Genomic DNA, 24,756 nt, shown 5'->3' on the forward strand with positions numbered 1-24,756 from the left:
ACCAAACCTCCTAGCGCAGCCTCAGAAGACCTTCCCAGGACCTCTGCAACAAACTCGGCTCTTTCTTCCATCTTAAGATCAAGTCCCTCTACGATAACCTTAACGAACAGACACCAGACACTGAAACCACTCCTACCACCAGCAATGCCAGCCAGCCAGCCTACCATCTCCGCCTGCACCCCAGTCACCACAGAAAACACCGCCACGACCAGGAAGGACATTCAATCAGGAGCCCCATGGAACCCAGCCTGCTGCACATCTTCCATAGAGCCGCCGCCGCCATAGCACCCGAGCTACAATGCACCATCAACACCACCTTCGAAACCGGCTCATTCCCCGACGACTGGAAAAGCGCAGAAGTCAAGCTGCTCCTCAAAAAACCCTCCGCAGACCCAACGGACCTCAAAAACTACACACCCATCTCTCTCCTCCCCTTTGCGGCTAAAGTCACCGAGAAGATCATCAACATCCAGCTCTCAAACTTCTTAAAAGCAAACTCCCTCCTCGACTCTTTCCAATCTGGATTCTGCAACAGCCACAGCACAGACCGCCCTCCTCGCCGCCACAGATGACATCCGCACTCTCCTTGACCAGGGCCACACGGCGGCCCTCATCTTACTAGACCTCTTTGCAGCCTTCGACACCATCTCCCACCACACTCTCACCGCCAGACTCCATGACGCCAGCATACAGGGAACCGCCCTAAACTGGATCCACTCTTTCCTCACCTACCGAACCCAAAGAATCAGACTCCCGCCTTTCCTCTCCGAACCCACAGAGATCAACTGAGGAGTACCCCAAGGATAATCGCTCAGCCCCACGCTATTTAACATGTACATGGCCCTACTTGCCGCCATCGTCAAACAGCATGGACTCAGCATAGTATCCTACGCCGACGACATCCAATGCATCCTCTCCCTCACGAAGGAACCCAACACCACCAGACTCAGCTTCCAGGAAGGAATAAAAGACGTTGCATCCTTGATGAGCAGCAGCTGTCTGAAGCACATCTCAGAAAAGACAGAAGTACTTGTCCTCTGACCCAACCCCTCAGCATTGGACAACACATGGTGGCCCACCGCCCTCGGTAACTCCCCCACACCCACGGACCACCCCTTGCACCTCGGCATCATACTCTACTCCTCTCTCACCATGACCCAACAGATCAACGCTATCTGCTCCAAGTGCTTCAACACCCTCTCCTTCCTTCCCAAGACCTTCAAATGGATCACCCCCGAATCCAGAAAGCATGTCACTCACGCACTCATAACAAGCAGACTGGACTACGGAAACGCCCTCTATGCCGGAATCAACAAATCGCAGCTCCGAAAACTCCTGACCATCCACAACACCGTTGCCAGACTCGTTCTCGGCTTCCCTCGGTATGACCACTTCACCCAGCACCTATGTGACCTTCACTGGCTCCCCATGGAGAAGAATCCCTCCACAACACCGGACCCCAATACCTCAACGAAAGAGTCTCCTTCCACATACCCAAGAGAAACCACCGGTCCGACAACCTTGCCCTCGCCAAAACCCCGCGCATCCGCAGAGCCAGAGCGGGTGGAAGAGCCTACGCCTACATCGCGGCAAGGACCTGGAACGAGCTCTAGCTCAACATCAGACGTTCTCCCACTCTGCACGCCTTCAGGAACAGCCAAAATCTGGGTATTTGGCTGAATCGGAGAAGAATGCCCCCCTCCCCTACAGCACCTGAAGACCCTTACAGGTGAGTAGCGCGCTTCACAAATCCCTGATTGATTGATAAACATCATGTTCTACCGAGTCTCAAGCATGGGGGCAAGCAAGGCTGCCTTTATAGGAGGAAACCACCTTGCTCCACACAGAGCTCTATTCCCCCAACACAAGAAATGATTTGCACACAGTCAGTGACAACATCTTTCTATATTCAATTTTCAAACTAAATATTTGGAACACTAGGGATTGCTTTTCCCTTAACGGCTCTAGAATGGCTGCTTTCGTTCACACGGATTCGCTCAGTGCTTAATTTGTAAAAGAATGAGTGTTGGTACCCAAAGTTCCGCACAGAGAGTCCCACGGCCATTGCTATTAAAAGGTAGTGCAGCTAATACCAAGGCTGCACAGTCCACCTTGTGCCTCTTTAATTCACTACATGATACTCCCTGCCACTTTATCTAACTCATGCAAGTTCCTGCTTTCTACCTTTGTGATTGTTTTTTTCGTATTTCTCTTCCTCCTCCTTTGTATGTTTTTTCCTCTCTTGCTCTCCATCAAGGTCTGTTGAGGAAAAATAAGGACTGGTCCCCAAAAATGAGTGCCGGTCTCCCCAACGGCAACCACCAGCTCAGATTAAGCACTGGATTCACTCCACTCAAGCTCACCTATCATCATCATAATTATGCCTCATTACAGAGGTTTTGCAGACTCAGACTTGCCCAGACGGTTGACAGAATGCCCACATTACAGCAGGAAGAGCAACATGACTAGGAAAAACAAGATTATCCAAAGACAAGATGTGTATGTTTGCCATACTCTGGTTGCAGCTGTGTCTTGCTTTCAATAGACACCCAATCTGGAAGATTACGTACACGTGTGCTCAATCTCACTTTTCATTCGGAAGCATTTAGGACATTACAGGGAAAGAGGAAAAGCATATTGGAGAAGGATGTGCCACCAAATCTGAAAAACATCTCTAGGAGATAAAATTGAAAGCACAAATCAATGTCACCCCATAATGGTCAAGGAGTCAAAAAGGTCCACATGATAGAAATTCTACAGGGTAAAGATCAACTAATGCACCTAAGAATGTAGTTCTCACATGTGGTCTGCCATGCCATATAGTAAATTTACATTTAAATGTGGGAATTTTACTCCTTATGTAACAAAACTTCATTTTAGAATAAACACTACTTCTCATTTGAGTCAATGAATTAAAAATTAATTGAAACAAAGCAAATATCAAATTCCAATACATGCTTTTTTTGGCGAGTTAATTCCAAACAAACTCTGGTCCTCTACAGCACGCAATATATCTGGTAACATGTCATCAGGCAAAAAGAAGAACCTTGATGCTTGCCATAGTGGCTCATGAGGGGTAATACCCTGAAACCGGTCAGCATTCCATCCATCATTTGCTTGCGTAGCACTTTTCCCCCTAAGTGAGATGGGTATGCCCAGAAGTGGGTACTTGCTCACTGTGCCACTGGATTCAAACTAGCCTGGCTGATGAGGGGTAATAACCCGAAACCGGTCCCAGGATGCTTGTTTCTCGTCCTGGGAGGACCTGGTTTGGCAGTTCGGGCTAGACTGTTCCATGGGGCACAGGGTCAAGACTGATTTGCATATGGCTGGGTCTAAACTGGGATGGCATGGTGAGCAAGATGTCTTGACTGGGTGTGATATATGATTTATTCAGCATTCCGTCCATCATTTGTTTGCGTAGCACATTTTTCCCCAAGTGGGATGGGTATGCCCAGACGTGGGTCCCTTTCTCACTGTGCCACTGGATTCAAGATAGCCTGTCTGATGAGGGGTGATGCACCAAACCGGTCCCAGGATGTTTGTTTCCAGTCCTGGGAGGACCTGGCTTGTCAGTTAGGGCTGGACATGCGGCACAGGGTCAAGATTGATTTGCATATGGCTGGGTCTAAACTGGGGTGGCATAGTGAGCAAAAGAACTATGGATTTAACGCAGATTTCTTGACTGGAGGTGAGTGTATGATTTATTCAGCATTCCGTCCATCATTTGTTTGCGTAGCACATAGTGGGAAAGTAGGCATGACACTACAGTTTCGAAGAAAATGCTCCAGCATGTGTACAACAGACATCGAAGGCTGCAGACATTTATAAACCTTGCAACATGGGAAATGAACTCTGGTCAAAAATTCATAATTAGAGGCTTGGTTCCATTATGAAGATGACTTGTCTATTCTACTGTAGAATAACCAAACTCACAGGTTCGGAAGATGGACTTTTGGCACATTGCTCAGTATTAAATGAGAAATTGCATACTAATCAATACTAGAATATAAAATTCCTCCCGATCCGTAACCAGAAGCTTTATTTTCAACTTTACCAACATCATCCCAACTTTATTTAAAGAAACTCTTACTTTCCATCCCCATCTCACTTTCCGTACAAGCACTTTTTCCACTCCTTCCAAAGGAACCCAGTAATGTGTCTATTGCATGATTGCTTATATGTTTATTCATCACGATTCCCAAGACATTGATTGGCTGAACTATCCAAAATCTGAACCCCTCAACACAAATACAATTTCTACATAATTCGAAAATTTAAATCAGAGGACAGCAAGGAAAGTCATGCAAAAAGATCTTTTTTTGCACTTAATGTAACTTGTCAAAGCAAAGATAAAATAACCTTACAAGTAAATGCCATTAATAAAGACGACTAGTAGGCAGCACACACCAGCTGTTTGCAAAAATACACATGAGCCATTACTGTTGCCACCAGACATTCACTTACTCTTGGCTTGGCTCTAGGTTTCAATTGCTCCAGTTTCTTGGCGGCTGCCTCGATGGACGCTGCTGCCCCCAACAGTTCTGTTTCAGCAATTACAGTTGGATCTTCGGGGTCCACCCACTCCGTACCTGGAATTAGGGAAAACGTAGAGCGTAATGAAGGTCAGGATGAGCTCAGTGGGCAAACAGGGCTAACGAACCAGTAATCTGATGGTCAGAGCACGCCCTCCCCCACATAGGTATGCATGCAGGGCTCATGGCTGTAAAATAAAATTACTGACATTGAGATGGCAAAGGCACACAGCCAAAAGGTTGTGATATCAACAAAGAGTGGATTGATGGTATGGATGAGGACTCCTGAAACAGTTCTGAATCCAGTAAGCATAAGTCTCTGCCTTATCAGCCTAGATATCACTACAATTTCCTCTACGTCCCCTATGCTCAGTATCTCTCACTGAGAAGTGAGCAGGTTTTCTACTGGTCCAGTCTGATAGAGCTCACATTCACGCACTTAAAAACTCTGATACTGTATCAGTAATAATAATAAAAAACTACTTGTACAGTCATACGTGCACTTATTTATACACACTCTAATGTTCTGACAAACCACATTATCTGCTGTAAATGAACCACCACGTCTCAGTAAGAGGAGGAAAGTATGTTTATGCAGTGGGATGACTAATTAATGGGATGCACAGCACATTACTGGAGGAGGGGGTGATGGAAACGCTGGTCAACAAGAGGACCACAAGGGAGATGTTCATGATGGATATGCATCAACCAGCGCAAGCCAAAACACGTATTGATTTACTTTAAGGGTACTGTACTGTTATGTTTATATGGCCTTTAATACTACTATACAAAAAATCTTTAAGGGAAGTCTTATTTCCTAGTGACGCTAGCCATTGCACCAGCGCGCCCCGAGAAAATCAGGACAATTTTGGTGGGAGGGAGGTATGGCAGAAAGACCATTTTTATTTGGCTTTGGTGATCCCCTGAAAACAGTAAAGAGAGTACTGACTTTGCCGGTTTGACGGGTTTTCTCTATTAACATGGGTTGAAGGCGACAAAGGTGAAATGATACCGAAATGAGGAGATCTTGTTGGACAGGCACCACTGATTTCAAACCAAGAAAGATTTTTAAACAAGAGCATCCCTGCACCTGGCTAACATGGAGGTATATTTTAATTAATATTTCATGTTTTTCTTAATAGGTTTTAAAAGAATACTATGCCTCAAGCAACAATAGCACTACATATAGGATCAAACATGTATAGCGATCAAAAAGAGTTATATTTTTCATCGAGGAGTTCTGAAGGACATGTTAAATTTCTGTTGGAGTGGTCTACAATATCACTTCAAAAACCCAAGGTGAATGTTCACAATTCGGAGCACCACTCGGAATCCCAAATAGCAATAACAATAGGAAATGTTCTGGTAATTGTTAGCTACCCATCTACAATGCTATCTTGCACAGTTCCCATACACTTGAACTACTCTCAAACTTACAACAAAAAAATAATTAATTTGAGGGAAAACATGGATATTGATTTGCTTTGTACTGGTTTGTTTTGCAGAGTTTTTTTTATCGTCATGCTCTTTTTTGCGGTCTCTTGTAGGAGCTTGAGAACAGTGGATACAGCTGGCGGGAAGGTGTGTACAGGTTGACTAAAGTGCATGTAGTAAAAGTGAGGCTGCCAGTTTTACCTACAGCCTGTCAAACACTTTGCCAAGAGAAGAGGATTACAGAATGCCAACAGCATTGACCACACTATTTCAAACACATAAGAAGAGGCTTAAGTAGAGTGCTTAGGTACCAAGAAATGACATGGTCAGATCTCTGAATGTTGTAGTTGGAAAAGCCATAGCTCGGGAGAGAAGCGCAATCCTGCGTTGCTCTCCTGTTGATGTTGCTCCTGCCCTATCTATTAGGGCTGTATGGCAATGGTGATCATAGCAAGTAATTCATAATAAAACCATTTTCACCTGTCCACTTCAGGGGCAAAATGCCTATAGGCTTCCTTATGTATAACCCGTCTCTTCATCTTTTTTTGCCTCTATATGTGTTTATGTTATAGTTGAATGAGAGGGTTGTCCGATACCTATTCGAGTTCACAGCCGCATCCCCTTTGGCTGCTTTTGTGTGAGAGAACCCAAAATGGGGAGGGTTTTGTATGAAACTACCTAGGTCTCTGCTTAACTGGGAGCCCACAATTTAGCCTGTCTTATACGTTGTTCAGGTGGAGTGTCAGACCTTCAGCTTTTGTAGTTGCCTCAGTATCTGACAAGCCCCTCCACATCATCTTAACACAATTTGCATCTGCGAGAGATGTGGCCTGCTATTGGAGACAGCACCACTGCAGGAGAGCCTCCTTTTGCATTTGACTTTGCATGTTTGTTGTGATCGTGCAGTGTCACTACAAGGGTCTTCACTGAATTTAAATGTGGTAGGAGAGTTATGATTAGCCCTCTTGACCAGTAAATTGTTCCAGGGTGTCTCAACAATCTAGGTAGAAGCTGCACACCAGGTGTGCAGGTGAGAAGGACTGTGATCCATGATAGAGTATTACTGAACTCCTGTCTTCCTATCATATTGATTGAAGGTGTGCTGTAGTGCCCTTTGAGGGGAGAGCCCTGATGGCTGTGGGAGAGGATGCTGGTCCGAACTTTACAGGAGAGCCTACCTGCTAGTTGAGTTCGTAAGCCCAGCTGCTGCTTAGGACCAGTCAAAGTTGAAAAGGACACCACTGCTCTGGTCCACCAGGTTGCCAGCTGCTGTTCAGCAGGTTACATCCTAATTCATTGACATCACTGTCATTGCCTAGTGTGAATGGGAAGAGCCGGCCTCCACTACATCAGTGTAAGAGTCAGCTTCCTACCGGAACCTGCCCATGCTGCAGGAGAGCCGGTGCATGCCTTCTACTTGGCACCGCAGGCCATTGAAGATTACTCTGGCATCAATCTCTTGCTGGCTAGTTGGTCAACTAGCTCGAGAAGGTAGGCCAAGTCTGGAACCGCTGACCACATCCAAATGAGTCAAGCAGGTTGGGATTGTTTTCCAATCTGGATCCCCGGTAATCTATTTACAGTTTTGTCTTTGTTGAAGAGATTACCAGAGTCTGTGTCCCCAGGTTCATAGGAATGCGTAAGTTCAAACTCTGGCGATGGTTCCCAAAATACAGGGCTTTTAAATATCCTGTGCACTTGTGTGCGGAATCTGTTGTTCTGGTACCGGCACCAACTACAGTCGACAGTGACTCAGTTATCCACTTTAGGGTCCAATAGTACTGTGGGCGCAAAACACTTGTGGTGAAAAAGGACCCTCATTGTCATAACTGGAGCAAAAGTGCCACTGTAAGCCCTGGGACTACAGGAACCGGATTTCACAGCTGTAACCATCTTAGTTCTACACTGGTGTAACATTATAGAAGGATTGGAACATTATGTCAGGGATAATGCAAGTGTGCGTGACCCAACCACAAGAATGCTCTAGGGGATCACAATCTATTACATTGGCCTTTTCAGATGAGGAGGCAGTAAAAATGGAAATGTTGTTAATGAGGAATGGGGAGAAGGGTTTGTGGTTCAGAATGGAGGAAGGAGTCCTCAGGTAACCTATGAATCTGAAGAGACCTAAACTGGACTAGTTCTAAGCTAAGGGAAGCATTAACATTCACTTGAAAACCCCAGTGGAACCAGTGAAAATACACTTAAACCAGTGCTTATCTTCCAAAGAACTACAAAATGAACAATCCCCTTTGAATACTCAGCAGAAATAGTTTTGGAAACAAAAAATATCCCAAATGTAAAAAATAATATGAATTAACCTATCCCACTTTACATCCTAACTTTCAGTCTGTAGGTAACTCCTAAAATCTCGGACCAAGAGAGCACACAATTACTACAAACACCAAAAGGGCATATATGTCTAGTGCACTGACAATTTTGAGGAAACCAGCAAGTCATCAATTGGATGGTCAAACTTGCACACATTTCTTTTATAACAAAGACTTTTAACAGAACAGTCTTTTCATGCCTTCTACAGTGAAAATTGCTTACTCTTGTGCCCGTGGTTTGAAAAATATGCCTTCCACAACAACACAGATGTGCTTCGATTATTTGGCCACAGTAATTAGGAAATGACTGTCGAAGCTACAAAAATGCACTGACTAATACTACTGGAATAAACACAGATGCTATCACACACACACTGTGGGCAGTAATGATCATTCCATTCTTATCTCCAAAATATATTTGAGGCATTTTATTGAGAACTTATTCAAGTACTAATAAAATTAACGAAAAAACATCCATCAAAATTAGCATAGGAAGGCAAGGGACAAGGTCAAAATTACCGCTAGGGCCCAGTGTAGGATTTAAAATAGACCTTGATCAGGGTCAGAGTAAAGGGCTTAGTGAAAGTTGGGGCTAAGGTCAAGGTGAGGGTATGATGAGAATAAGGGGCTTCCATTAGGGTTATGTTAATGAAGAAGATGATGATGTAGCAAACCATGAAACCTTAGATCAGGAAGGTATTAAGCACACCTCACACAACACAAGTTGTTTCTCCAACAGATGTGTCCAGGGAGCAGGGGCAAGTAAAAGATATAGATGGAGGACCTGCATCAGCTTGGCAGGTGTCTAAGAAAGGACACAAAAGAGCCAAAGTTACAGCTCGCCCTCTGGTGGAATGGGTACTGATTCCTTCTGGAGCCTTTGTTCCAGGAAACGTATCAGAAATATTGATGCCCATTACATTTTAATGTGATGCTCTCTGTTTGGAAACTGAACTTTAGTTTTCTTCAGGAAAAACCGACAGAAAATCCTTTGTTAAGTTGTAGAAACTTAAAGCCTTTTTTGGCTCAAAACAATATGGTCTCTTAGGAGCCTTGTGTGGGCGTGGAGGAGGACTGGACCATAGCAAGCTGGTCTTTGCCGAGGCAGGGCGAAGTCTCAGAGAGAAACTAGAAAAGGATTTGGAGGGTAACAGTTTTTTTGTGTGCGTTTCTTTTGCAGATTTATATAGCGCAAACTCGACCCGAAGATATTGGAACGCTGTACATGAGCACCAGTTACGTTACACAAGGACGCATTCATTATTTGGCAGACACGAGGAGATTAAGTGATTTGCCCAAAATCACCGGACGTTGTGGCGATGCTAATGCCCGAACCCGGTTCATTACACCATTAAGAAACTACAGAAGAACAAGTACTGAAAGGACAGAATCTGATTCGGCAACCCACAAAGCCCTTGAATGCACATGCATTAAGGTATTCCCAAGCCATATATAAAACAAATCCCAGATAATAGATGTGGAACACAGCAATGGGTCAGTATCCCTTTGTCTACATGAAGATAAGAACTATCTCTACCAGTTCGAGTAAACGAGTCCGCTTGACATTATGTGGGCTGACAGCAAAACCTCTGGTAGTCTCTTTAATTAATCTAGCCGATACTGTAGCTCTCCAGGAGTTCTACATGAATGCTGAGGCTCGCCAGGCTCAGGTTGATGATTTTCTGTGAACTCCTCAACTGAGACAGAGACACAGGACACTTCCTGTGTAGAAGCCTACAAGGAGAGAATTGTTACTTGCAAAGATCTGAAACCCATGTCCTCCTCATTCAGTCCTACAAACAAAGGATCACTGAGGACCTAAAACATCTCAACTCCCTCCGAACTAGATTAAATCAGAAATGCTGGGAGAATTCAAAGCAGAGGGGACAATATCAGTCCATAATCATGATCTACTGTAGGTATTCATCAAGGTGGTTCTCCTTCAAGAAGAGCAGAAAGCTTCCTGTTCTGATGTGCACCAAACAAAATCTACCTGAGGGATTCCATATTTCAGCAAGGCCATGTCTGCAATCACCTGATGCAGTTTCCACCCATGGGATACTAACACTTGTCTGCTGGGACCATCCACAGAGATTCTTAGAGGACATTAACCCAGCTTCCCTAAACAGCAGCAATAAACACAATCCTTCCCTTTAGTTGAGGTCACACACTGCAGAAGTAGCATCACTGAGGACCTGCCCGTCCAATCCCTGAAAGAGGGCTAAAGGTATAGAACCAGCCTTCCACCACAGAATATATATCAGTCAGCCTGGGTTTGTATTTTCTGCTCAGTGCCTTGAATAAGCTAGCAAACTTCTTCTACCCCTTAGAATCCCTGGTCTCCTCAGACAAGTATTAGGATCTTTCTTCCAGTTATTATGCTAATCTGGACCAAAATCTCAGTAACTATAAGCAATCTAATAATAACAAAACTACTGACTATCCCGTTTTTTTGTCAATTTTGAGATGTAAATGACAAGATGTTTATAAAGTACACTGAGATAAAAGCAAGCAATCACTCCACCTTTTAGCAGTGGCATGGTTTTTTGTGGCTATTTACGAAAATCTCCTGTTAGGGCCTCTAGCCATCAATTGTGCACTAGAATATATCCACATAACCACAACGAAAGAAGTCGACCATAGATTGCTCAATGTACAATCTCCTCTACACAATAGCTCTGCATTAACAAACTAACACCACACAACCTTAAGGGCCTGATCACTGTATTTACCTGTTTTTATGTACCATGCTTGGACTTGAAGCACAATGGGTTTTCTGTTCTACCTAATGACATATACAAACCATTTGGAGGTAACTACTAAGAAATTTGTATGATGAAGTTAAATTTATTATTGTAGAGCGGCTGTCTTTCTAGAAATCGGCCATATGCACAACAATCTAGGTCCTGTTCCAGTAGAAACAGTCCAACCCGAACTGACAGAGCAGGTCTCTTCTGAATAGGAATGCCTGGATCCTGTCTTAGGTAGCATGGTGGGCAAAAAAGACATTGGGACTGGATAGAATCCCAGATTAATTACCAGTGGCTGAGAACAATGCAAGCCACCCCCCGATCACATTATTGTTTTCCTCAGTGCATATCTCATATTTGGGTTTGAATCAATGTTTCTTAGTTTGTTTTCACAGGAACTGAAAGGTATAAATAGGAACTAAGATAAGGAGTCACAAGAGACTCTGTATATACCAGTGAGGATGTTCCTTTGGACAGAGGCTGTAGTATTGACATGTTTGGAATTCACCTTGGATCCACTGAAACCTCTTCTGTACATCTTTCAACATTGTGTCTGGCTGAAGCTGTTTCAAAAGTTGAATAATCTGCTGGGCGTATTTATTAGAATTAGTTATAAATGGAGTACAGGATAGTTCAACCCTAGTATATTACATTCACTTTTGTGGTTACAAATGAGAAACAAGTGAGGGGATGTCCTGGAATCATTGGCAATCTCTTCATTCTTCTTCTGGAATTTGCAAGTACATTTGCTCAGCTGAGCTACACAGGGAGCCTATTCATGTGTACGAAATTCTTTCTGCTCTCCTACAATCCTAACATGTGACAACATGAATAAAGGGCATTGATGCAGCAATGACAATTCTGAACCCTAAGCTGAGGGAGCCATGAAAAGAATAGGTCCCCATTTACTTTTAATTAATCACCAGTGCCAATGCCTGATCGATCGGGATGACAACCCTCCAGCTATCATTTTTACGTTATATAGGTCTCTTCAAATCACTTCTCTGGGGGTCAATACTAGATCAGACTAATGCATTATCACACAATAACAGGGACATATAATTGTGCAACTGCTGCAGACATGGATATGGCTAAAGGAATTCACGTTTTCTAAAGTGGATATGAAATGTTACAATGGTGCACTACAACACATCTCAATTGATTCAGCAAGTCTGATGCTTGCAGTTTGTGCCAACATGCATATAGGTACACAGAATGTTTATGGAAACAACAAAAATAAAAAGGTTTAAGCTTGTGAAAATGAGCATTGCCCGATGGCTGGAATGAATATATATAGGGCAGAGGGCTAGTACTTACCACCACACATTTTGTAACCCCAAAAAGAAGATTTACTGAGCCCCGAGGACCAGGATCTACAAAGTGTTCGAGAGCCTGTAAATATGCGATACAAAAAAGGGCAGTAGCTTGTTTGTCTAATCTTTAAGTACAACGATAAACAACAATTTATTAAAACGGTTAAAAACTGAGTTTGCTAAACACCTCTGCCGCAATCCAAGACCAATTTACTGTTAACTTTCACTGTACAGGAATACAGACAATGGATAGAGTGAAGGATCGATTACGGGTGGAAGAGCATTTTATCTGAGCAACCAGTGTACTCATGTAGTGATCGGGAAACTATATCGATGCCGATGGACACAGATTGGTGCCCACAGGTTTATGTCATGGAGTATGGACACTACTACCAAAGTTTGAGTCATCATAATCACTGTCCGCAAGCAGAACACGGACCAAAGAGGCATAGTATTTAAAACACAGTCATGCCAGTAAAAACAATATGTGGCATAGTTAAGGACTATATTATGGGAAACATCACAAGTGTGCCCTACTGCCGACCAAGTTTTACTGAACAGAAGCACACAGAGGGAAGAGGCAGCTTGCTTTAGTTCTAGCTGCTTTCTTTCCTAGAAAAGACGACAAGTCTTTTACAAAAAGATAAATACTGGGCAGACACCACTATAGGAATGCCAGGAACTGCTTATTTTTAGGTCGCGTCTGGGCAGTGCATGTGCTGCTCTGCAAGCCATGCTGTATTGGAGTATGTACTTGAAGCTCCGCCCACTCTCTGCCCATATTTATCATTGGCTTGTGTCATTGTCCTTCGTAAATGCATTCTTCTGATTCATTATTAGGCTTGTTAGTCCCTCCTTAGTACTGCTTTATCTTCATATCTAACCTCCCATGAGGACTGGATCTTTTACTTTGGTTGTTACACGGTATGTCTTCTTTAGTCTGTAAGCACTATTTTCTTTAATGAGTTTCTCTTACTGCAGGAAGGCAGGAGGGTTTCTCATGTATAGTTGTGACCACTGGCTTGTATGTTTAATTTGCAGCAAATGGGGAGCTCTTCAGGGGCCATGGGAGACAGAAGGGAGCAACTCAGCGATGCCTTAAAGCATATGGCACCTAAAGATCTTGCATTAGAGAGTTTAAGCTATTGGCATTGCAAATGCCAATGCCTTTTATTTATGTTTTAAAAACCAAAACATAAATAAAAGGCATTGTCATTTAAAATGACAATGTCATTTACAATGACAATAGCTCAAACTCGCGTAAATGCGAGACCTATTTCATTGCAGATGCTTGTCATATTTAGATACTAACTTTTAACCCTATCGCTGCTGCCGTCGGCCGTCGCGCGAGCTACCTCCCTGGTGCTGCGCACGTCCAACGGCCGACGCAGCCGCACCTGTTTCTTCGAACGTTCAGCACTGGCGCTGAACGTTCGTAGCAGCAAACGGGTTAAGTTAAGGTCAATTAAACAGAAGAAAAGAAAAATGACAAGCGTGGAGATTTGTAGATAAAATAATTCTCCAGTATTTTTTAAGATCACTACAGAAGTTGTTTTCACTCCAGAATATAGATAACGTTTAATAATTTGGTCAAGCAAACTACTAATGAATATTTCGATGCAGACATTCCTCAGTGAAAACGTGCATTCTCACATCTTCCCGCTGTGTGAAATAATTGCTAAAGAATTTTAGGGTATTGGTGTGGGTTGAAAAATAGATTATGATCAATTATTCTTCGATACAGCAGAATGAGTCAACAAGAATTACATGAAACCTCAACTACCAACCCCTGTTTGCAAGAAGCCTTCATTGATGAGAAACAGCCCTGTGCACAGCTCGTATAAAAAGTACTGAGCTATTTCCTCACCATGTTACATCAATTTCTTTTTAGAGACACAGTAAATAACCCATTGGAAATTAGGACCTCCAGATAAAGCCCAGCCATAAATTAAAAAACATTCAGAGTTTTAAAAAAAAACAAAAAAATGCATGTATGCCTGAGGCACTTTAAACAGGCTAAGCCACTGTAAGTTAATGTAGCTAGCTATACGTCTACAGGGAATGCAGTTAGATCACATTCAATGTGGCTTGTCAGTCATTCTGAGTGTTATGATGTCACTGGTGTTAACTTATTCCTTGCTGGTATCTACCACTAATGTGATTTCATAAGAGTGGAGAATAGCTTTTGGTCTCCACTTTTGGTCGTTTGTAAGTGCTAACTGTCACAGATCCACACTTCTCAGCTTCTTCTCCAGCCTTCCAGCCAAACTTCCGTCCCGCCCAGTGGGAGCGTATCATAATACTCTGCTCTGTGATTCCGGTGTTAAACAGCGCCAGTGATACTGGTATGGCTCCCATACTCCAAAATCCAGTTTTGGAGTGAGTGGCAGCACTGGAGACCAACTCAGAGGTATTTGCAATCCAACAGAAAGAGGGAAAAATAAGAACGTTGTTTATAATCTATTGTCATATTTTTCCTGATCCCTAGTTTATTTACTAATAAATGTATCCCTTACCGCTATCCGGCAAAGAAAGAGGGTGTCATACAAGATCGTCACAGCGTCAAAAAGTGTACAACCCAGTTCCACACCATGGTCAGCATTTGCTAAAAGTGACGTCACACGAGACTCCTCAATGGCAAACATCCCCTTCACGAGGTTGTACATCTTCTGAACTCTACACATTTCTATTTCACTGTAGAAAACAAACGTTAGTTGTCAAAAAGGAAACCCCTATCATCAAACAACAGTGGGAGAATGCAAAGATACCTTTCATGGACTCAGTGGTCTGAATGAGCTCTGTGACAGCGGCAGCTACTCGTTTTGAGAAGCCAGCCAAGAGGTGTTTCTGCTCAGGAGTTGGCTTCTGAAGAATCTATAATACAAATATGAAAAGACAAGCAGGATTTAGTGACAATGAAGACTGAAGAAATGATTGCTTTGTCTGTGTTAAGTTAATGTAACCTGTGATCATGGAAGTCTAACTATCCCAGATGCTTCCGCTTCGCAACATTTATTTTTGTTGCCCTCTTACTACATTAATACAAAAACAATCATTTTGATTCAGGACCAAAAAATCCTTGCAAATCCAATTATTAACCAGATCAGTTGACTCTTTTTATAGCGTTTGTTGCAAAATGAATTGGGTCTAGTTGTTTTTGCAGGTCAGTGTGATGAGTTAACAATCAGAAATTAGGTGTCGCCTCAAGTTTCTAGGATATAAAAAACAAAAATAGTTTAAAGAATAATAGTTTAAGATTTTGCATGTAAATCATCAGTAAAAAGAAGATTTTAATGGTTACAAAAATATAAGCAACTCTCATCCCTTAAGCGTGGTGATAGAGTTTGACACTCTGAGCCTGGGTTATAGACGCGGCGTCGCACAATGGAGGTCAAGTGTAATACTGCACAAAATATCTAGAGATGGAGAGCAAGACGTAGGGTGGAACCCAACGCTACTCATCCTGCCATAACATGCAGGATGCACAACACTCATTATACTTCAATTAAAGATACAGCTTTGAACATATTAGCAGTGACATCAGGTCACTGCTAATATAGTTGAGAACAAACATCCTTGCTACTACAGTGGGATACTACAGTGGCAATTAGGATGGGATGCAGAGTGGTTTATGTCAACCCAATACTAGTATAAAGAGCTATGAGAGATACGCTACATTAGTTGATTTACTGATGCCAGAATAAAAGAACAAGCAAGAGTATGGGTGTCCAGAGGGCTCCTGATTTGGCATGGGGAACATTTTCGTTACACTGATGTATTCTCATGTAATTTCAGTGATTTTGTGTCATGCTTGCTAGATTCATTTTCCAAAATTATGCCAGTATATCACGTAGTGCAAATATGTGCCATTTGCAATTGGCGCAAGCGCACAGCAACAATTGGGACCATTAAATTGTATGTGGTTGTTTGCCGAGCATGTTTTTTGTGCAAAATGCACCCTTGCATACAAAATAGACACAAGCACACCACTCACACTATTAAATACAGCCAAATGCCGTTTTGCATTTTTAGTAACGCTAAGTGATATTTCATAATTTACTTTTTGTGTAATTGCACAAATGCAAATTACGGGAATTTTGCACACCCATACTCCTTTAAAGTTTTGAAATCTGATTATTTTATTGACTGTTTTTGAAAGATTAATGTAAACTTTTCTTAAGAAACAAAAATCAACTTCTCATTCTTGATCCACACATTTGTAGTCACTTGAAAAAAAAGAAGAAGAAGATGCTATTTAAGTTTATACGGTTAGACATAAACCAAACTGTCTGTGCAAGTAGGTATTGGCAAAATAAAAAATGTACTTATCACCTTAAAAATCTGCTATTATCTGATCAGAATAGGGATTTTTAAGGTTTTAAATTACAAATGATTAAACATCAAATTCGACACACCTAACTGCTCCCAATTAAAAGTTATCACTTTTAAACGGTAAAGATTAATGTTAAGTCACAATTCAGAAAATGGCACTTTTGGAAAGTTGACATTATCTTGTACCAACTATTTGGGTGCCATGCAGCCTGTATCTTTGATCACATGACTAGGTGCAGCTGACAGCTGGTCCTTGTGTATTACTTCCAGACAGTGAGGCAAAGGCTGAATAGGAGTTAGCAGGATAGGCCATCTCTGTCTTGACAGGGGATGCAGCTGTCACCTACCACACTTGCACATCACAAAGACTCTGCCTCAGCACACTCACAAAGGGTTTCACACTAGTCTTTTGTGCCCCTAGACAAGCAGGGGGGTAGGAAATTCCAAGCTCCTCTGGGGGTGGATCTTAAACTTGAAAGCTAGCACAAAGAATAAATAGTGGACCCTCATACACAACTCTTCACTACACATCTGGACCTGTGGAAGTCTCAGAACAAGGACTGCTATGTTGCTCTGCCGCAAGATGACTGCTGCCCTGATACTCTGTTGTCCTGCTGCCTGAGTGAGAGGGACTGGACTTGCACCATAAACTCAGGACCACCAGAATGACTCCAAGGGCTAGTTGGCAGGCCTCCTGATCAGAGCTTCAGGGACAGAAAAGGCTCTGACTACCTTGATCACAACAACTGGATGCTGCCTGCTGTGAGTCTTGCTCCCCAACTGGTGCCACCCCAGTCCAGCACCCTTGGAAGTGAGATTGAATGTGGTCTGCCAGCCCAACTGGGTTTCTATCAGAACCGACCAAGCATAAAGCATCGACTTGCTTCAGAACCGCTGTTGCATATAGCATCCCTAACACAGGGCCCCGCAGTTCCTCGGAACAGCCACTGTGCAACACATCCTCGACCCAGGACATTGCAGCCCCACAACTCTTTGGAATCACTGCTATGTGAATCATTCTGAATGCAGCACAACACACCCCAGCCCTGCAGATCCTCAGAACCACCACTGTGTGATGCATCCTCAACGTGGGACCTTGTAACCCAACGCAACCAGGATTTAGGTTGCTTGGTTCAGCATGTCTAACTTGGTACATGTATCCGACCTGCGCTCAATCGCTGTCAGGCTGATCTTGTGACTTTGTCCCAGTGCAGTGCTACCGGATAACCACAGTTGGTGCTTTGTGCTTTTGAGGTCTATTTCTACCTAACTCTTTAAAATTGCATATCTCTGGCTCCTCTGTTTGGATTTTTGTTGTTTTGGCTATGACCCGCCCTCTACTACCACCGATCCTCGCACACATAAGCTCATCCTCTCTATCCTTCCAAAACCCTCACATGCCCTCAACCCACAACAACAGAGAAGTCATCGTCAATAATCTCTGTAAAGTCCCACTCAACCAGGAACACACCTCATCCCCTGCCACCCCGTCTTAAATGCTCACTCCTGAATTGTAGATCAGCATCGAAACACGCAACTGACATAGCCGACCTCATTACCTCGACTAACCTTGATCTCATCATTCTCACTGAAACATGGCTTTCAGATTCTTCTTCGCCCCTCATCGACATCCTAGTTCCCCCTAACTATGACATCATCAGACTAGACAGGGCAGGGGGCAAGAGTGGCGGGGGTATTGCATGTATATACCGGAGCAACATCACCATAAACAGAGCCATACCCTCGTTACTCCCATCCTGTGAATACATCAGCCTCGACATCAATAGTAATGGTAAACCTGTCTGCTCGCTCCACATCATATATCACCCACCTGGCGATAACCTATTCTTCATAGAACACCTCATGGACCTGATCACATCACTCACCGGTCGACGAAATACACACATTTTCCTTGGTGACTTTAACCTCCACTGGAACGACCCTAGTGACACAGTAGTCAACAGCCTCAAAAACTTCCTCAACGCCTTAGACCTCATCCAATTATGCAATAGTCCTACACACAACAAAGGCGCAATCTTGGACTTAATCATCTCTAAGATTAATTCCATCCATCTGGAATCGATCCTCCCTTGCGACTGGTCTGATCATCACATCATCACCTTCTTCATCAATGAAACAATCAAGCTGACCCCTGCCCAAGTTAAAAAAACTAAGGTTTGGAAAAGAGACTGGAAAAAGCCTAACGCAAACACTTTACCCGCCTCTAGCAAGAACCTACTTCTACCCCCCGCTGGAACTTCTAACGTAACCGACCTCACCAACCACTACCTAAACTCCATGACCACGATAATTAACGAATTTGCTCCCCTGCAACTAAAGAGAGTCTCCAAGAAAGACTCTAAACCTTGGTTCAACGGTCTCCTTAACGAGGACAGACGATCTCTCAGAACTGCCGAACGCAACTGGAGATCAGTACCATCCGCCAAGCACCTCCTGACTCTTAAAAGAAAGAGAAATGTTTATTTTCGCAAGGTCAAACGCACTAAAACAGATTTCTTTAGCCAACAACTTGACCAGGCAAGAAATCGACCCAAAAACTTTTTGAATTAATCAAAACGCAATCTAAGGACCAACCTCAACGGCCTCTTCACCTAACTCACCCACAACCATCTTGTGATGACTTTTCTAACCACTTTAACCTAAAGACGGAGAACATCAAGAAAGATCTCCTCAAGGACCTAATCTCTCAATCTTGCCCCCTCACCAAATCCCCCCTACCCCCAAACGCCTCTCAACAAATCCCATCCAAGCTTACAGTGAAATATGATGCAACATGGGCATACTTTCACTCCTATTCTGAAGAAGCTATAGGTAAATTTCTCAGTGCCTTGAAACCTTCAAATCACCTTACTGACCCTCTCCCCGCAAATGCGGTTAAAGATCTTACACCGGTGCTACTACCTTTGTGGACCAAGATCATCAACAGCTCTTTTCAACAAGGCTGCATCCCTGACTCCCTAAAGATAGGGCAAGTGTCTCCCATCCTTAAGAAACCCACAGCTGATCCCATGGACCTCAACAACTACCGCCCTATCTCCAATATTCCCACCCTGACCAAACTTCTGGAAAAATGTGTTCATCACCAACTGACAAAACATATCAACTACTTCAACCTCCTAAGTAAACACCAATCCGGCTTCCGTGCAAATCACAGCACGGAATCAGCCATGACACACCTTATTGATTATGCACTTCAACTCCTTGATCGTAACAAAGCATGTCTCCTCATCCTATTAGACCTCTCCTCAGCATTCGACACGGTCAAACACGAACACCTGATAGATCTGTTGAAACACAGAATGGGTCTTTCAGGTCCAGTGTTCTACTGGTTCACCTCCTTTTTGCAAAACCGGACTAAAATATTCAAGATCAACAACACACTGTCCAAACCAGTTCCGGTTACGCTAGGAGTCCCACAAGGCTCCTTACACTCTTCAACCTCTTCATGGAACCCGTTACCGATCTGTTACAAACATCCAATGTACAATTCCACATGTATGCAGACGATACCCAACTCTACATTAAGATCAATACCTTGGACAACATTACTTTGCTCAACAATACTCTTCAGACCACCCAAACCTGGCTGGCAGTGAATCACCTCAAACTGAATGCCTCAAAAACTGAATTCCTCCTCATTGCTCCTCCCGTTAAAGTCCCCACTATGCACAATTTGATAAAACACCTTACAGCACTAGATGTTCAACCAACCATTGTGGACTCGGCGAAATCACTGGGTATAACCTTGGACTGTAACCTCAATATGCAGAAGCATATTAGTAATGCAACGAAGGGAGCAAACTTTCAGATCAACACACTAAGGAAGCTTAAGCCCTTCCTACCCCCAAATGACTTCAAGTTAGCGGTGCAGGCCTTAGTTCTACCACGGCTGGACTATGGCAGTGTCTCGTTATGCGGTCTCCCCAAAACCGCCACAGCTCCTCTTAGAGCCTCCACAAACGCCGCAGCGAGACAACACTGGCTCGAAAAAAAGGGCCCTCATCTCCCCGGATCTAAAATCTTTAAACTGGCTGCCATTTGAAGCCAGAATCCACCTGAAAATAGCTTGCATGACGCACAAGGCCCTACATCATAGTGCACCCAGCTACCTCACACAAAAACTCACAATATCTGGAGGATCAAGATCAACAAGAAGTGCAGAAAACCTCCTTCTGAAACCACAAAAATTCAAGAAGAAAGAAACGTATAATCGTTCCTTTTCAGGAATGGCACCCAGGATATGGAATGCCCTGCCACCAGAAATTAGACTGAACCCTTCCACCCTTTCCTTCAAACTGGAAGTAAAAGGCATCCTTATGGCAACATTTACATAAACATTGCTTGACTGAACAGTGGAGATCCCCTATTCCATTTAGCTTACCTACCAATCGAATGTTCATCTTTTATATGTACAGCTTTATTCCACTCATTGTGACTTTTTCATCATCAATGGTCTACCATCATCCATCAATAGCAACCGGTTCGATCTTGCACCTTATCTGTCTTTCCCTTCTATCTTTCCCTTCTATCTATGTTTGTCTTTGCTGCCAATCTATATGGTCCTGCTTATCCATAATGTTTGATGTACCCTGTGTTCATGTAGTAAGCATTTTGACTTTACTCTTACGTTCCTGCTTACATTTATTGTAATGCGCTCTGTTATATTCATAATGTTCGATCTGTGCCTTGTTCTTTTATTTAGCTTTTTGATTTTATTCTTATGGTCCTGCTTACTTTTATTGATTTGTTATACCTATACACATTTACTGTAAAGCGCTCTGTTACCTGTAAGGGTCTTGTTTCGTGCTATATAAAACTTTCAAAATAAATAAATAAATAAACATTTTACAATTTTTTTTTATTGGTGCAGGATTTTTCTTGGGTTGTATTTTTACTTTATTGCCGTTTGTGTGCTGCATAAATACTTTACACATTGCCTCTAAGTTAAGCCTGACTGCTTTTGTGCCAAGCCGCAGGAGGAAAAGGGTTAAGCACAGGTTAAGTTGAGATTTGCTTGTGTTTCACCATGACAAGAATTGTGGTTGCTGCTTGAGTAGGGTTTCACCTCCCCTCAAACAGTAACCAGTTTCCTACAGCAGCTATTACCCAGTGCCTTTCATGTGTGTTTCATTTATTACCATTGCCTAAATAGGCTGTCCATCAAGGTCATGGCATTTCGAAGATGGTTTCATTGTTCCATTTGCGATCTTGTTAGGTTTCTAGATGGTGGGACATTAAGTGGTCTTACTGATAGACTACAGCAGTGACATGCTTTTAATACTGATTGACAACTTTTTTGTTCAGTAAGTGTGTGCTATTTGGATGCTGCAGCCTATCAAAGATATAGTTCTATTCACTAATCACAATTACATGTACATTTATTTTACTTTGTTATCAAGTTAACATGTTGTGGGATTTACAACTTTTCTTGCTCACAAAGGTAAGATGAATGGGCACTCATGCTTTCTTCAAGAAGCAACGAAAATACAGCCTCTTTGACAAAAGTACCTACTATGCTACATTTTGCAGTCAAAGCCTTTTATTTTCCCAGCTTACACTGCAAACTTCATCTTCTGACTCCGTTTCACTACACTCTTCTGTTAACATACAGCTTAACTTTGCTAGTGCCATCTACTCAGCAAAGGTGCCCCACTCTCTGCTTCCATGTTGATGTAGCTCAATATGTTGCTTCATGGTGCGAAACCCCCCTCCCCCAGCGCCTTGAGACCCTCACGGGTGAGTAGTAGCGCTTAACAAATGCATGATGTGGGATTTTCTTTCTACGACACCTGGGAGCCCCCAAAGGTTACAAAGCACTTCCCCTCACAAAAGATCAGGGCTTGCCAATGATTTTATTATTTTGTACAGTTAAGTAGCAAGAAGCTTCACCTCTCTTAGGCTTAACTAAAGTCTCACTATCAGAAGGACCACATGGCTCGACATTTCTTTCAGTCTGGTTACAATACGTGTTTCTTACATTCAACAAAACTATTTGCTTCACCCTGAAGAAAACAAACATTAATACCCTGACAAATGCTCTGCTAGTATCAATAAGGATTTAAAAGCTTAGCACTAATGATACTCTTAAAGGGTTAAAGAGACCAGGGAGATCCACACTTTTATGTTATGTTATGCACTTTTATTAGGCGCACAGATGCTCCAGCGAAGGAGCGTCCTGGCGCCAAGACAAGGTAGCAGCACAACACAACGTGACAACAGACAATAAAAGAAACTAGGGGAACAGAAAGGTTTTCACCGCACGGCGAAAGGAAAGCAGGTCCCTAAGAGCGCGGATCGCCGGGGGAAGGGAGTTCCAAAGCACCGCCGCACGGGCTTGGAAGGAACGTCCGCCAGCTCTACTGCGCTTAAAGCGAGGAACAACAGCCAGTTCTAAGTCAGCAGATCTTAAAGCTCGGGCTGGAGTGTAATGAACCAGAAGTTTGGACAGAATCATGGCCGGAGACCCCTTGAGTATTTTATAGGCGACACAGAGGACCTTGAACTGGATCCGCTGAGCCACCGGGAGCCAATGAAGCGCGCGCAGGGTACTGGAAGTAGGACATGATCTAGGTAGTCCTACCACCGATCGCGCAGCGGCATTCTGGATCCCCTGCAGGCGTCCAATTTCTGCGTGGTTCAGGCCAACCAATAGAGAACTCGCATAGTCCAGCCTAGAGATGACAGTGGCTTGGATCACAAGTTGTCTGGTGGCGGCATCAAAAAACTTAAGCACAGGACGGAGCCCCCGTAGAATGCCAAAACAACAAGCCGCCGTACGTTTGGTATGGCAGGCAAACGTAAGGGAAGGGTCCAACCAAACCCCGAGGTTTTTAAGCTCAGAGACTGGGGTAGGTGTGGGACCCAAATCCCCTGGCCACCATCTCCCTCCCCAAAGTTCCGGTTGTCTGCCGAAAATCATGACCTCGGTCTTACTGGCGTTCAACTGGAGACAGTTGGACGTCATCCAGCCAGCGACCGCCCGCAGTCCTTGTTGGAATCTGGGTGCATCCTGATCGGTATCCCCGCTGATAGTGACCGCTAGCTGGGTATCATCGGCGTATGACACCATTGTCATACCCCATTGCCGGACAACCTCAGCTAGCGGCCTTACGTATAGATTAAACAACGTAGGACTCAGCGAGGAGCCTTGGGGGACCCCCAGATCCAACAGATGGTATTTGGACTGGTACGGGGGGACGGTCACGCTAAAGGTCCGATTGGCTAAAAAAGACCGGAACCATTGGAGAGCGATACCGGTGACACCAGCCTCCTCTAAACGACGCAGAAGGATGGGGTGTGATACGGTGTCAAAGGCGGCGCTCAGATCTAATAGCACCAGCGCCGCCGTTTGACCCGCATCAAGCACGGAGCGCAAATGCTCCACCATATACAGCAGAGCCGTCTCCGTGCTATGACCTGCCCGAAACCCATTCTGCGTCATATCAAGGATATCGGCTTGGTATAGATGTTCCGAGAGGACCGCGTTGACATGCGCCTCAGTCACCTTGGCAGGCCACGGCAGAAGTGAAATTGGCCGATAACTTTCGGGCTTGCTACCATCCAGGCTAGGTTTCTTGAGGATAGGCCGGACCATGGCCTGTTTCCACTTATGTGGAACTACGCCGGATGTAAGCGACGTATTGATCAGAGAACATAGCGGTGAGATGTCATGCACAGCTAGGTCTTTGAACACAGCCGGACAAAGCGGATCCGCTGGGGACCCCGACCTCACGTGGCAAGCCAATTTGCCAAGGCTTTCAGATGTTAAATTCGGAAAAGAGTGCAGTTCCTCAGATGTCAAACGTTTAGAAGGTGTTTCTGCGGGTGGAATAGCCGACGGAAAGGCACGATAAATAGCATTGACCTTTTCCAAAAAGAAATCCGCCAATATTTCACAGTGCTCAACGGAGCTCTGGTGGATCGCATTCACCTTTTTAGCGGTAAGGTCTTTCAACACCTTGAAAATGGTCTTAGAGGGATTGGCACTAGTCCGAAATTGTAAGGCATAAAAGGCAGCGCGAGTTCTACACACTGCTCGATG

General features: G+C 43.7%; 1 protein-coding gene across 2 annotated transcripts in view; it reads right to left on the reverse strand.

Moving 5' to 3' along the window:
* TLN2 (talin 2) overlaps window positions 1-24,756 on the reverse strand; it is a 1,508,116-nt gene that overhangs the window by 84,218 nt on the left and 1,399,142 nt on the right. For both annotated transcript variants that reach the window (XM_078684194.1, XM_078684193.1), the window contains 2 exons: window positions 15,131-15,236; window positions 4,468-4,592 (listed from right to left, as the gene is read on the reverse strand). In XM_078684194.1, coding sequence (XP_078540320.1) covers window positions 4,468-4,592; window positions 15,131-15,236 — 231 coding nt within the window. The remainder of the gene's footprint in view (window positions 1-4,467; window positions 4,593-15,130; window positions 15,237-24,756) is intronic.

This window comes from Lissotriton helveticus, chromosome 3_2 (assembly GCF_964261635.1).
Source record: "Lissotriton helveticus chromosome 3_2, aLisHel1.1, whole genome shotgun sequence".
Classification (NCBI taxonomy): domain Eukaryota; kingdom Metazoa; phylum Chordata; class Amphibia; order Caudata; family Salamandridae; genus Lissotriton; species Lissotriton helveticus.